Raw genomic sequence first — 16232 nt, 5'->3', positions numbered from 1 at the left:
TTATCGCGACTCCCATTTTTCAAAGTACTCCCCTAAAAGCCACAGCCAGTATCGGAATTCTTGGTCTCGAAATCACGAGTGATGTGCAGTTCTCTTGTCATCTGGAAGGAAAAGCTAAGTTAGCTTCCCAGAAATTAGGTGTACTCTGTAGAGCGGGGCAGTATTTCACTCCGAGCCATCGCCTTAACCTTTATAAGGCGCAAGTCAGGCCGCATATGGAATACTGCTCCCATCTCTGGGCCGGTGCACCTCAACAGTATCTCCTTCCATTTGACCGAATCCAACGGAGAGCTGTGCGCCTCGTTGGCGAGCCAAGTCTAACCGATCGGCTTGATTCTTTAGCACTGCGTAGAGAAGTCGCCTCCTTGTGCGTCTTCTACCGCATTTATCATGGGGAGTGCTCTGAAGAACTGTTTGGAACACTGCCTGCGGCTGAATTCCACCACCGTACAGCACGTCACAAGCTCAAATTCCATCCATACCATCTGGACAGCTGGCGATCAACAACAGTTCGCTTTAAAAGAAGCTTTTTGCCTCGTGCTACGGAAATTTGGAATCTGCTCCCGCCGGCAGTGTTTCCAATGAGTTACGATTTGGGGACCTTTAAGAAAAGAGCGTACACCCACCTTAAAGGCCGGCAACACACTCGCCATACCCCTGGTATTGTGGGTGCAAGTGGGCGACGATGTTCACTTAACATCAGGTGACCCGTCTGCTCGTTTGCCTGCTATTAACATAAAAAAAAAAAAAAAAAAAAAAAAAAAAATGTACCTAAGTAAGTTAGTGCCTAAAATGAGTTTATAATGTTTTGGATGTAAAATAAATTTTTTACTCACACATTTTATTTTATTTAAATGCCCCAACATTGTAATTAGGATAATTACACCATGAAAGTTTCATCGATCATATTTATACATAAGGTAATGTATCTTGCTAATGAATTTTTTATTTTTACCAAATGGAATTTTTATGCTCTGCTGGAATCAATCGTTTTTTACTCCTTTTTAGTTTTAATATTCTTAATATTCTTCAAGTTTAGTTTTAATATTCTTCAACGATCCATCTAAAACTCAAAAAAAAATATTCATATCTATAGGTCTGTAATTTTTAACAGGTAGTGTTCTTAACACTACCTGTTAAAAATTACAGACCTATATAGTAATTATTACTATTTTTTCTAACTAAGTATTCACAAAAATTCAATCATTATCCATTTCTATTTAGTGCATTAAATTTAATTATCATAATGATTACAATATTTGGCAATATTATTATATGACCGAAACTCTAAAATTCAGCAAGTTAAAATTATATATACTTAATAATAAATGATAAGAGGATATCTATATTTTTTAAGATAAACGTAACGTATATAAAATAGTTCTCTCTTGTTAATTAATCCAATAAGCATAATATGTCCGTTGTATTTCTTCTATAATCCGAAAACACATAGCTTTTGCCCTCAAACGAGTTGATGCGGCTAATTGCTATCCTTACAACGTTTCGTCAAGACCTTGGCCTAAAAAGGAATGAATGGTAATCGGATCCCACACTAAGCCTCAATTTTGTCCACAAAATGGTCTAAGTATAATTGTTACATTACTATTTGCTTGCATCTTAATTACGTATTGTCAGATTTCAGATGAACTATTGATAAATGATATTTTAATGATTAAAACTCTACTTTTAACGTTAAAAATTGTTTTGACCGATCCCCTTAGTGAAACGTTTTCCACTGATCTTTACAGTCAAAAATAGTTTTGACCGACAATTAATTCTAACTGTAACATAAACAGCCCACAAATGTATGATACAATTTCGTATCATGCTTTTAAAACAGCTTTTTTCGTTAAAAGAAGCTTCTATATCCGTATTATGGCTACGAAAATGGAGCTCATGGCACGTGTTGAATACTGGTGAGAGCTATAAATATTGACGACTGTTTGAAAAGGGAAAATTATATAGCTGCCAATATACCAATAATATTATTTTGTCATTTATATGAAAAAGAGTGGCATAATATGTAAATATTGAGTGGGATAATGTTATTCAATTTATTTCAAATGAAATGGCTTTTGCCTAAATTTGAAATATGTAAATATGTGGGTATTAGATATGGATCAGGCATTTTCAAAACATGACGCTATTTATAAATGCCATTTTCCTTGCAATTGTCACAAAATCGACAAACATTTGAAAAACCATTATTTTTCAAATGTTGTTAGTTCACTCTAAAACCAAAAATAAGTCCGCAATATTTCCTTCATAAGACTTCGTTATTTTATGAAAAATATTAATTTATTACGAACTTTACACGAGTAAAAATCAAGTAAGCTTTAACAGGCTAGAATGAATAATTTAATAAAAAATTACTCCACAAACGTAGCCAATTTAATTATTTTATCTTTTTTTTTCAAAAAATATATTTAATGTTCTTTACTAATATTGCGTACTTGCTTTACTAAAATATTAATTAAACAAATATCAGAGACAGGGATATAATAAAACACAATATCCTCTTATTAATATTTTATTACTTACACATAAACCATACAAACATTCTCGCATATATTGCACTTATATAGTAAATAGTCTAATTATTTTAATTGACTAGATTCTTAAACAAAACTATTTTATGCTATTTGTATGCCTTTGTTTAACATTATTAATAATATACGTAGGTAAATTTCTAAATTTAATTTTCTTCTGAAAAATAAGAAATTATTAAGACTCTTTCTTGCTAATAATTTCATGTACCTAATATGTAAAACTTATATTCATAACAATCCTTTATTATTTATTGGAATTTAATGAAATGACGCGTCCAAACAATTGTAATTTTTAGTCCCAAGACTATTAATAATGTTTCCAGTTAGATTAGTGCAAGTTATATACCTAGCAAAAGTTATCTTACTTGTTTTTGTTGTCTTTATTAATAAATTAACAATAACCATTTGACTTTTGCAATTATGTATTGATTCGTAACAAATTAACAGATTTCATATTATAATATGTCTATTACTTAGTGACTATTTTAGACAACGTTTAAACATCGCAAGAGTCACATAAATACATAGTACATACACATAGTAGTAATTTGGCACAACATTTATCGTTTGGCATATTTAAAGTAAAATAATACACCCACTAATGAGTGATGAAAAACATCTGTTTCAATTATCTTAATGTTAATTGAGGTTTATTTTTTAATCAACATACTCAAATATTGATTTCAATGTTACGGTGCATTTACATCAAACGAGCGAATGCTCATTCTAGCCCTAACTACTTCAAATTCTTTTAATGTAAACAGGCGTAGAGCATTCTTTCGCTGTTCTTAGAGCGTTCGAAAAGATTCTATGTAATTTTCTTATACTGAACAACTCTAGCTCTATGCTCGTTTAATGTAATTGCAGCATAAGGTGTTCCTCTGCAAGATCAAATTGTACCTAATATTGTTAATATCTTACAATGATCTCTCTTTTCTGCAAAATAAACATAACACATTATTCAAGGCGTAAAACTTGTTTACAAAGCTGTCGATAAGATATCGATATGATGGCACCACATTTGTTTCAAACTCTATAAAAGTGCACAAAAGTTCTTAATAAGGCGAGAAAGAGGCATTGATGAGATATTGAAAGTTACACACAAGATTCGCAAACATGTAAATATGTAAACGTACTTTGAGTTTAGAAGTGAACTTTCCTGTTGAATTTTTGATGCAATTGTCATCTCTAATGAGCACCTTTGAGAAAATATATTTAAATTAATTAGGTGAAATAGTATATTACAATAACTGAATTGTTTCTTACATTTCATAATCTTAAGTAAGATTGTAACTGTATTCATTACTGTGATTTATTATAATAGGCGTTAAACCATGAAATTTAAACTAAATAAATCATTTAAACTAATAAATTAACCATTTAATTATCCATTCCAATGGGTCAAGTCGAAGATAAAGTTACTTTGAGATGTAATTTTAATAATTTAGAAGTGCCTTCACTTAAAATTACTTTAAAAAGATGTCGAAATATTATATTTTCAGTATTTCAAAAAGGATTAACTTTCTCTTTTAAATGTTATTTAACGAAAAAGATTGTTTGATCTTTTATCAACAAAGCTTGTTTCATTTTGATTTCTATATTTACTAAAAATGTATAAACGTTTCTAGAAAATAATTAACTATAACTAAAATACCTACCTACTCACAAATAAAATGATATTTGAGGGTCATACACAAATATCATCTTATCTGAACACTTTTAAGATTATTAGTCGGTTTTTAATATTAAAACATCATATTTTAATAAATTAATAGAATTCCTACAAAATAGGCGGTAAATTTACATACTAATAACTCAGCCCCCGGAATCACAGACACAATAGAAAATCTATTGTGTCGTGGCCCGATCGGGCCGCTCGGGGCTCAATGGGCACAAAATATGGCAAAAGAGTAAGATTACATTGCAATTTCAGGTAGTTTAACAGGTAAAACTATCTTAGAATTGTGGAGTAAAAATATTGTGAAACATTCACGATCAACGTACAATCCACTGCCTATTTTGTTGAAATCTATTGCAGTACCTACATTATAAAGGGGGTATATACATGGGCCCTTGTGTGCATTATAAAGGTGCGTCTAGACAAGTTAGTTAGGCATGGGCGACACTGATCGTCGCGCCTGTAATGCCTTGTTGTCACAGTACGCTCTGATGTCCGCGATGGGTTGAATGAGGAAGATGGGAACGTCGTCATCACGTTTCTAAAAAAACAAAATTATGTTTTTATTACAGTTCTCTATACAGGGTGTAATCGTTAAGTGTGCACAGGCGATTTTTCCGTAACTATTGTAGATATCAAAAAACTTTAAACTGATATCGAAAGTAGGTACTTTACCTAATGAGTAAAATGGCCGAAATAAATTTTAAAAAATAAAACGGGGAATATCGATTAACGATTACACCCTGTATATGCATTTACTAGAACATGATAAATTCATGATCATTGTAGAGTTGATTTGCCGAATTTTTTATAAGAATTTTATAACTTGAAAAATATGTGCAATAGTAACTGTGATATTTAAATTGTATTCATGCTTGTTATTCCTATATTTATTTGTATCTTCAAGTAGACTGTTTGTGACTGAATGTGTATTTTTTTAAAGAACTTAAATTTTTAGTGGAAACTTTGCTGATATGTGTATAGTTTGTTATCTCTTATGTATAAGATATATTGTATTGTTTGTTTCCCAAATATAAATAAATAAAATAAATAAAAAATATCATTGAATCAATGGATTTGTAATCAAATGAATAGTTTACTTACTTGGAATAACACCTCTCCTTCAAAGTACGTTAAATGATGTTTTCGTGTTCTTAGTAACAGGCCAACTAATTTATCTGATATAACTGTGTATATCTGAAACAAATAAAACAACATATTAATTATATTTTCCCAAGAAAAAAATATTTTTTTTATATTAATCCATCTTTAATTTAAATCCTCAAGGTATGAGGAATCAGTATAAGATATAATTAGATTTATTAAATAGAGAAAATTAATAACTTCCACGAGCGGATAATATTCTCTAAACGCCATTAAAATCGGATCTGATTTTTTATCAGCAATATTTCATTTTCCGGATAAAAAACAAGGTTTGTTTACATTATCGGTATCAGAATTCTGTATCGAATATAATTTATTTCCTAGTCACGTCTTCATTATGATCTTTCTTGGCTCTCATCGTATGTGCAGCATCATATTATGTGAGGCAAATAATTTTGAACATGGGAAGTAATATCCTATGGTTATAATATATACGAAATATAAAAGTTTTGGTTTATCTTTTATATTTTTCTGGTTATTTGGTTGTCCGATTATGATAAATAAGCGATGTAGTTTTAAATGATTCTTTTATGTTTAATTATTCTACTATCACCTTTTTTTATAAATTGTATTACATAATATCTACTATTGAGGTTTTATCTACACTAATATTATAAAGAGGAAAACTTTGTTTGTTTGTTTGTTTGATTGTAATGAATAGGCTCATAAACTACTGGACCTATTTTAAAAATTCTTTCACCATTCGAAAGCTACATTATCCACAAGTAATATAGGCTAGGTTTTATCCCGGAAATCCCACGGGAACAGGAACTATGCTGGTTTTTCTTTGAAAACGCGGGCGAAGCCGCAGGCGGAAAGCTAGTGTTATATAAATGCGAAGATACGGTTATGCTTATTAGCTTATATATTATTATATACATATAAGGATTATATATCAGCTTAACTGAATCTACGTTAACGAGCGGAAAAAGCGTTTTTTTTTATTTTATCTATAAAGAATTAACGAAGTGAACAATCGATTTATTTAATATTATCTTCAATAATTCAATAATAGACGTTCGCCAATTTCTATTAGAACTCGATAATGGCAGTAAAGGGTTTGATTTATGGCACGGGAGTCTGCAACTGCCATTACATCTTATATTGGTATCTACAGGGTGACTCTGAAATACGTTGACAACTTATTTTACGATTTATTTTATTTTTCTTTTACACAGTATAACGGTGACTACTAAATAATAAAAATACAGTATTATTTTAATGTAAATATGTATTTATTTTCAAAATAACCACCTCTAGCTTTAATACAAAGGCTTATACGTTTTCTGAAGTTTTCGACGATTTTCCGTAACTCCTCTTCAGATATTTTGTCCCACTCACAAGTAAGTTTTGCCTTCATCGCGTCTACACTTCTGTTTGAAGTTGCACAGGCCCTCGCCTCTAAATGGATCATATGCTGAAATCCATTTGATTAAAATCTGGTGAAAATGGAGGCCATTCCTTGGAACTTATGAACTCTGGGAAATGGTCCATACATCACTACTGCACATTTGAGGCCCTGTGAGATGGAGCAGAGTCCTGTTGAAAAGTCCACGGTTGGTCACCGAAGTGCTGCTGGCTCCAAGGAAGAACTAGACACTCCAAAATATCGCGTCGGTATATTTCTTGATTCACTTTCACACCTTTTTTTACGAAAACGAGAGGAGTTTTGCCTGTTGAGCAAATGCCACGCCAAACCAGGACTGAATCCGGTTTTTGCCAATGGGGGATAATTGCTGTGGCTCCAGGATGGCTAGAAGAGTAAACTCTATCGTTTTGGCGGTTATGAGACTGCTCAATTTGAAAAAAAATTTCATCTGTGAAAAAAATATTTTTCCACGCTTCACCAGCGGAGCGCGCTTTCAGTAAGCGACATCTTTCAAGGCGTATTTTTTTATCTTTATCATCCAACCACTGTGCTTTTCGCAGCTTGTATGCTGTTAACTTGAGCTCATTTTTAACAACTCGTTGTAACGTTGAATGACTTACAACTAAGTCTCGAGCCATTTTTCTTACCTCGGCTTGTGAATTGCGGGTCAATCTTTGTTTGACGATATGTCGAATCCTAGGCGTCCTCACAGTTATTTTTCTGCCTCTTCCCAGACGGTCACCGAGATGGCCAAGCTCATAGTAGCGTTTAATAGCAGAAGAAACTAACTGCCGACTGATACCGAGAAGTCGCACTACCTCACACTGCCGCTTACCAGTCTCATATAAGGATATTATTGCACCTCGTTGAGCAGACATAGTAAAAAATGACTAATTTAAAATTTAATCTCTTCACAAATAACGTTAAGTTGGCGCCAAAACATGTGAAAATAATAATTAAAAAACAATAGCAACGCAGCATGTCCCATTCTTGAAATTTATTATTTTGAAATTTGTCAACGTAATTTAGAACCACCCTGTAATATATGATATATCTATAGGGTAATAAATATTCGATGGATGATAAGCAATGTGGCTGATATATTAGTCGAATATAGGTTAAAGTACAGTATCCGTAAACAAAACTGTTACTATACTAGGTACATTAGTATCATTAGCCGATATTGTTCCCATAGCAAGGACACATGCTGCTGTTATGATTTTAGCTTTAGGTCATAATTCGACACGCTTGTCCCTACCACAAGGACGTAGACCTTCTTAACGAGGTTATCTTTAGACCAAAATCCGCACACTCGCAAAGCATGTGTTAGCAATTTGATTACGTAAAAAAATGGAACATATACAAAAGACCTTGAGTAAAAAGATAAAGAAATCATCAATCTAAATTCAGATAGTAAACAAGAAACATACATTAGCAGCTGTACTGAAGTTTTTATTAATCTCAACAGTTCCGCGTGCTTCGCATATTTCGCAATCGATTACAGTATTCATAATATTTACATGAATGTTTTCAGTGATTATACGATCATCGTATTACGTGACATAATGTCTAAAATTATTCCAATATTTCTCGCAAATATTTATGATATAAAGCCGTCGTCATTATCTAGACTGGGATGGGTTTTTTGTATAAATTTTCTTTCGTATTTTAGGTAACCAAAGTTTTGTGTTGACGGCATATTAATTCCCAGTTTCGCAACTTCAAAATAATTATGTTCTATGTAGCATATCTATCTATCTATCAGTGACTTTATCCGTAAATCTTAAACTTGTCGAAAAGATGGAAGGGATGTTTAATAATATTATCTTCATGTAACAAGTATCTTTCTTAAGCTAACACTGTAATCGACAACTCTCTTTAACCATTATAATAATTCTGTTTTTCAATTCTCTTGCAATTTTCTCTGCTATTATATTTTAAACGATTTTTTAATCTCATCTAAGTCCTCACGTGATTTTAATAAAGACTACGCGTTAAAACGCTTGTCACCAGTTATCTTGTCTGTATATACCATTCTTTTTGAAGTGAAACTTCTTTAACGGGGTTGGAAAAAAATGACATTTTTCCGTTACGCGCCATCTTTTCCTTATACCACGCGTGATTCGACGTATTATAATTTTGATTTGTTTCATAAAAAAAATGCAGTTACTATGCCTGAAGGAGTCATTAATGTACCTTTAACTAACTAGCAAAAAGCATTGCTATAGGAAAGTTTTCGATTTTTTTTTGTGTATATTTTATGATTTATCACACATCTAGACATGTTTAAAATTTAAATGCCACGTTATGTTGTGGGTCACCTAGTATAGCGATAATAGATAGTTATTATTTAAAATTACATTCAGGCCAAATTATTTTTGTTAAGTACATGAATGTTTCGATTAAATGAATCGAAAGAACGAGCAATTTCATTAAATTATGATTTCTTTCGATAAAATATACCTACTTTAAATAACTATGTTATTTTTTCTATTTACTGTTTAGAAATTGTGTAATTATTTGTTAAGGCTGAAGTCAAATAGTATGTTAATTGCACGCCTCTTATGCGAAGCGTTGAGGTGGGTACTACTGTCACTTCGCGCAAAACATCTGATTTTTCAAACTTAAAATGTCTTTATGTATCATACATTGCACTTGTAAGATAATACATACACACACATATTAAGAAAAAACACTATTTTTAACATTCATGATATTTTTGATGTCATTTTTGTTATTTAAACTAGTTAAAAAACAGTTTAAAAAAGTTCTGTCTTGGACGTCCGTGTGTCTGTATGAGCGGAGGATTTTCTTGTTAACACGATAGCGACCGAAATACTTTACTAATCGAGTCTTTTTTTTCTCTTACGCTTGAGTATGCTCAGGAATAGAACCCTTTCATTTTTCAGGGTCTGATTCGATGTGGTTTAATTGTTATTAAATAAACAAAAAAAATATCGACTTTTTTTTATATATATTTATAGTGTACTCAAAATTCACCATTATAAACTCGATTCTTTATACTATAAGCCAAGCCCCCCTAGACAAGTGGCTTTCTATAAGCGTAACGTTTGATAGAATAGATTATGAATATATGAGATTGACATAAGCTGTCGATACATTTATCTACAGCTTATGTCAATCTCATACATTCATAATCTATTCTATTAAACGTTACGCTAAACGAAAGCAACTTGTCTAACCCCCAAGGTTTAAAAAAATAAGTTGGTAGTCAGTCCCTTAAACCTGCGCAGTTTCACATCTAGGTGGGGCCACAAGAAAAATAGCTCAATTATTACGGTACCGCTTTCTTTACTTTTCCAACTGTTTTGAGACAGCGCAAGAGCATTGGCACATGAGAACAAGTGTATCTACATACTTATATTATATACACCTTTATAAATAATCAATTTTATTGTAAAGGATGAGATTATGAGGCGTGCACTTTTGGATTTTCCAAACTTTTTGTCACTTTTCTTTTGTTTCGCATCCTCATCCTGAATCATTTCAAAGCATAAAGCAACACATCTGAAAACGCACTTTCCGTGCTATTTTCAGAGTGCTGAGGTCGCTTCCTTATTCGGTATGGAGCGGTGTTGCTAATTACGAATTATCGTCGAAATGTATGCCAAGTTCAAATGTTGGCGTCGACGAGCGGCCGTGGCGGGTGGAATGTGTGACGTCATGACTGATTCCGTTCTAACCATTGTTCAAATTCAAATTCAAATTCAAATTCAAATTATATTTATTTGCAAGAATGTAGTTACAAATTATAGATGTTTTCATTACAATATTATGTGGCTAATACATTCTACCCATTTATTGGGTGTGCAAATATTAAAAAAGAAAGTTGATTAGTTTAATTATTTAAATGTACACACAATTCAATTTTCACAATTACGCGAACGCACTACGATTTACACGATTATATCACTACACACTTCACTTATCACACACAATTCAGTTTACACTACTTCAAAGTCATAAATTCTTCAATGTCATAAAATTGTTTTACCATTAACCAGTTCGTCAGTTTATTTTTGAAAAGATTTACTGGTAGTTCCTTGAAATTGTCCGGTATTTTATTATATATTTTAATAGCCATAAATGTTACACTGTTTTTAGCTTTGTTGATTCTACACGTTGGGAAATGTAATTTGTTTTGGTATCTTGTCAACATATGCGAATTTACTTCTCCTTTCTTCTTAAAGTATTCCGGGTGATATTTTACAAATAATCTTTGTAAATATTATTCCTGTATTATTTGTGTTTGTATGTTTTGATGTGGATTATTTTGTAAGTAGATATGTATGGATGTATATGAATAGAAATGTTGGAAAAGCTCAGTTGTGATATGCCTTAATAGAAAAATTTGGATGAAAATATTAATAATCGTGGAAAGTTAATTGGAACATCCCAATCGCTATCACTGGAATTGGAGCAGCGATTCTAGAAACCCTCAAACAATTCCACAAGTGAAAAGAACACTAATAATATTGAAGAAAAAAATACGTCTTCGACTTGTATACATATAGTGTGTTTATTAATCCTGATTGTAACAATCTTTCTAACTTTAATCAATATTTAAGCCATTATCAGCTCTATCACTATTTTAGTTTGATTTCTATGAAGGTACATATTAATTACTAGCTTTCCACCCGCGGCTTCACCCGCGCAGTCAAAGAAAAGCCCGCATAGTTCCCGTTCCCGTGGGATTTCCGGGATAAAACCTATCCTATGTCCCGGGGTAAAAAGTAGCCTATGTCCTTTCTCGGGTATCAAAATATCTATATACCAAATTTTATGCAAATTGGTTCAGTAGTTAAGGCGTGATTGAGTAACAGACAGACAGACAGAGTTACTTTCGATAATATAAGTATGGATTATGTTTGCTAAAACTTCCTACTTACGCCTCTCTTTTGTAATTAACTTAAGGGCCCTTAGTAGGTGAACACGGCAAAATGGACTGTTTTCTATGAGCTATAATTGAAAATATTGAAGTTTTTTCGCACTGGAATTTCTAATATGTATTACAGAACGTATGTGTGATGGGATGACTGTTTCCAAAACACGATTGGAAAAATTTTGCTCGATAAAAAAAAATCCTGAAGTTATCTCTAAAATATCATATAAATGCTCATTACAACCGTATTTTACGATAATAATTCGTATAAAATCACAAATACATAGGTATTTACCTTGTCGATTTCGTGACTGTTTTAGATTTTGAAAATACTAAATATTTTCATTCACTTTTTGATAAAAATGTGAATGGCGCTTACGATTTTTAGTTTCGAGCACGTTGATTCCATACTAAACGCGGACCCCCTCACCGCTTACCTCAGGCCCGAATAGCTGAATTTTCGCTGACCGCCTAACCCCCCTTAACTATTATTCACTATAAATTAATAATTGTTTTTCCCTTCGAAGGTTCTATACGACACTATGAGGTGTAATCTTGCTTTCAGAAGTCATTCACCTTATGTCCCTTCTAAGATTGCATTTAATTGAATTATAAATCTTCAAAGATCGTTCACCACTGAGATAGATTAAAATGTACTGCAAAAAGTCTTGTCTCGCTTGAATGAATTTATATTGAATGCAACCTAATATTAAAATTTAAAATTTGATATTAGGTGCTCCATGACTATAATTTAAAAACTTGAATGTTTTGTAGAAAATAAAAAAATTAAAATGCTTTATAAAAATTCATTAAAGCAGTAGAAGTGCTTAATAAGTACACAAAGAATATTTTAAATGGAAATACCTATAAAATAAATTTCATTTCACCAAAAAATAATTAATTTAAATCGGTCTCAATATTTTAATTTATGAGATCGATTTGAAATAATAAAATATTTTTATGTATCATAAAAATGTATATTTTTATTCATAAAATTATAGGTATTCAAAAATACTATAATTATCAATTATGTAATAGGGAAAAACACGTTTTTTTCCTATTAAATAACGATTAAAGAAATAGCAACTAAACAAGTTTAGTTACTACATATTAAGATTAAGTTGTCAGTTATAACTAACGGGAAATAGACACTATTCAGACACACAGTTTGTGTCTCGAGACTAGATAGAATTTCTAGGAATATTCTAGGACATAGTACGTTCCTCACTGAGTCTGAGGATTGTCTAAATTGTAGTTATTTTCATTTACTCTAAACAAACCGAGATTTGCCTATGTAATATTAATGTACCTAACTACGTAATAATAAATACATAATGTTTCACTCTCATTCACTTCATATTATATAGTGTTAAAACAATACGAAAAATGTTTAAAATAAATCTTATTTTTGTCAATATTGGGGACTGATTATCATTAAAATAGCTCTTAAGTAGCATAAAAGTGTATAATAATAGGTACTATGTTATTTTTCGCTTTTCTTATACTACAAGTAGGTGTATACGACTATTTTAGCTATCAATTCTTTTGTTTTGAACTGACGAGAACGTTTCAAATGACGACACTCAAAGAGCTAATATAAAGTTTAGAAGGAGCTTAAATTCAACTGACATTGTTTGAATAAAATAAAATTGAGTTTATTATACTACACTGCAAACTCAAAAACAGCGGAATGGATTTTGGTTAATTAGATTTGTCTCTACTTAGAAAGGTATTCAAAATTGAGAACTCGGAAAGTTATTAAAAATTGTCTAAACTAACTTAAACCCTGTAGGTAATAGGGAAGAATTATCCTGAATTGATTTCTATATATTTGAATTACAACAATTTCAAGAAAATTGTTCTTGGTCTTGAAATATTTCTCACATGTGTGTAGAATTACGTGCCAAAATCATTATTGTCTCGTCGCATTGATTCCTGCCGTTTATTTTAAACCAGACAAAGGCTCGTAAAACACAGATCTCATTGTTAGATGTTTAGTCAGGTGTTAAAAATGTCGCTGTATAATAACATCTGGATTTCGAAAGTTTATTTATGATTAATTTTACTCATAATTGTGCATTCAATTATAAGTAAAATTGGTGTTTTAAAGAAGGAATACTGAGAATATTATTATTAAGAAAAATAATAGACTGTGTTAACTATACAATTGTTACTAATATTATAAAAAGTTAACGAATGTGTTAGAGTTGATTATTTATTTTTCCACATTTCTTGTGATTCTTGTGATTGTTATTTTTGAAATTAGATTATTTGTGAGTGTGAGGCTACTATTTTACCATTTAGCTAGTGGACAAGTGGCTAGCCACTAAAATATATATAACGTGATATTAGGTACTTAGTACTTACTTGTGATAGTTTAAAAACTTGCATGCTTTATTGAGAAGCAACTACATATCAGCAAAATCTTAACATAGGCATTGTATTTACAATCAACATCATTTAAATACAAACAAAACATTGGCAAATAGGAAATGTTTTTTGTTTCATTTTAATATATGCACTGTGTGAGTGATTGTTGACCAAAGGAAACAGTTCAATGTATTTCTCTCTCTCTCTTGCCGGTCCCTCATGTCTGAGGATCGTGGTCAGCGATGTATTTAAGTAATGTCAATGTATTTAAACATTGTTTTATCGTCCCTTTTGGAATTTCAGAGAACAAAACAAACAAAGTGAATTAAATGGAAAAAAGGTGAAGCGATGAAATGCAAGATAAGTTTTTTCATCGCGGTCTCAATGAAAATTCAAATTTAAATTCATGTATTGCTTGAAAACATAAATATATAGAGGCATTTTCTTTCTAGTTTCTTTTAGCATCTATTACGTAACTAGCATTTTAATTTTCATTTAGATTTATGCACTATAACATATCTGTGAAATTTCACCAAAAAAATATCGGCAAACTTTAGTTCGCAGAAACACAGGCTTTCAATAGAAAATACATAAAGCGAAGTTATATGGATTCCCATTTAGAAGTGACAAACAAATAAACATGCTGTCGAATCAATTTGAATTACTCTTGCCACTTCTAAATTGGAAAATGTATATTCAAACGTTTGGTGTGTAAATATACCGGAAAAGGCAGAAAATAGAAAATCCATTTGACTTTCTATAGTATCTTTATTCTGACATAAGCTAGCAATATGAAAATCTATATACCTGCGTAGGTTTCTATGCTACAATTATATCTACTATTCTTTGGAATGAAACAGTTTCAGCTACTTTGCATGAACGCATCAAAAAGTTATGAATGTTTTTTCATTAGCCTAAAAGCACTCGTCTTTAAAACCCTGTTTCTCGAAATCCCCAGAACCTAGTTAGTGAATTTTCTTTTACCTACGCGAATTCCAAATCCTACCTAAAAGTTTTTTCAGAACAGCAATAAATGCTTAAACAATAAACATGAAATCGGGAAATATAAAATTGTGACTTTGTAGGAACCGTGATATTTAACTTTGCAAAGTATGAAAAGTTTTCAGATTGATCGCAAACTTTCAATCACCTCCCACATAGTTATTTTGCTGTTATTATACTTTATATTTCAATATAATCACCTATTTATTTCTTATTTAATGTTAAAAGTGTTGTTAATATCTTAAGAAGTATGTTTTTATGTTTTGTACACTACAAACTTTTCTTCACAATTACATCAATACCATCGACTTTTATTAGTAGTCTAATTTCTCAAACAATGCAATCAATGCAATATACTAATATCTAGGTATATATAAACAATACCTATAGAATAGATATTATATTATCTACATGAAAATAAAGATACTTTTGAATAGTTACTATTTTTTTTTTTCGTAACTGACTTGTAAAAATAATTAATCTAGGTGAAATTACGTCTATCCAAATTAAGTTTCTCGTATTACCAAATATTAAGAAACACACCGTGATATTTAATATAAAATTCTGATTACGGCTTTTACCAAAGATTTATAAGAATTACCATTGTGAGGATAACTTCATTCAAACATTATTTGCTCACTTTATTTTTCTTTTATATGTTTAATAGTAGTTTCATATTAAAATAACACTTTCTAAGTATGCAGATATGGAAATATAACGTAGAAGAAACCTATTTGGAAACATTTGTCATTATTTTGAAAAACTATGCGAAATCCTTAGTTAGAAATCCATATTAAATTGACACGTCCATAATTCAGTTATTTCTTTTCTCTCTGATTATTTAAATGTGCCAGAAAATTTTGCGAGCCTTGTGTTCTGTGACATAACAATGAATATTTTATAAATAGACTAATGAATGTCTCGCAGACATTAGGCGAAGTTTTAAAATATTTTGTTTTTCTTATCTAAATTTTGTGTTGTCTGTAGACGTGTAGAGATTATTAAAGCAACTGGTGTTTAATCTATAGGACAGTTTCTCGGGATAACATAAAACATTGTCTGTTTCTATAAAAAATTTATCAACATATTGACTCATATATCCTACCAATTTTGTACAACTTATAACGTTGTGTTACGGGATAAAAGATCCGTGGAACCGTCTGGATATACCGTGGATATATTAAATACATTTTTGTT

General features: G+C 31.1%; 1 protein-coding gene across 1 annotated transcript in view; it reads right to left on the bottom strand.

The window, feature by feature from the left end:
- Positions 1–2514: 2514 nt before the first annotated feature.
- The window catches only part of LOC123698401 (actin-binding Rho-activating protein-like), a 41734-nt gene continuing 28016 nt past the window's right edge, over positions 2515–16232 (bottom strand). Inside the window, exons 4-5 of the mRNA XM_045645010.1 lie at positions 5332–5424; positions 2515–4768 (exon numbers count right to left, since the gene is read on the bottom strand). Coding sequence (XP_045500966.1) covers positions 4655–4768; positions 5332–5424 — 207 coding nt within the window. The 3' untranslated portion in view covers positions 2515–4654. The remainder of the gene's footprint in view (positions 4769–5331; positions 5425–16232) is intronic.

This window comes from Colias croceus, chromosome 16 (genome assembly GCF_905220415.1).
Source record: "Colias croceus chromosome 16, ilColCroc2.1".
Lineage (NCBI taxonomy): Eukaryota > Metazoa > Arthropoda > Insecta > Lepidoptera > Pieridae > Colias > Colias croceus.
This window is presented reverse-complemented; position numbering and strand designations above follow the sequence as displayed.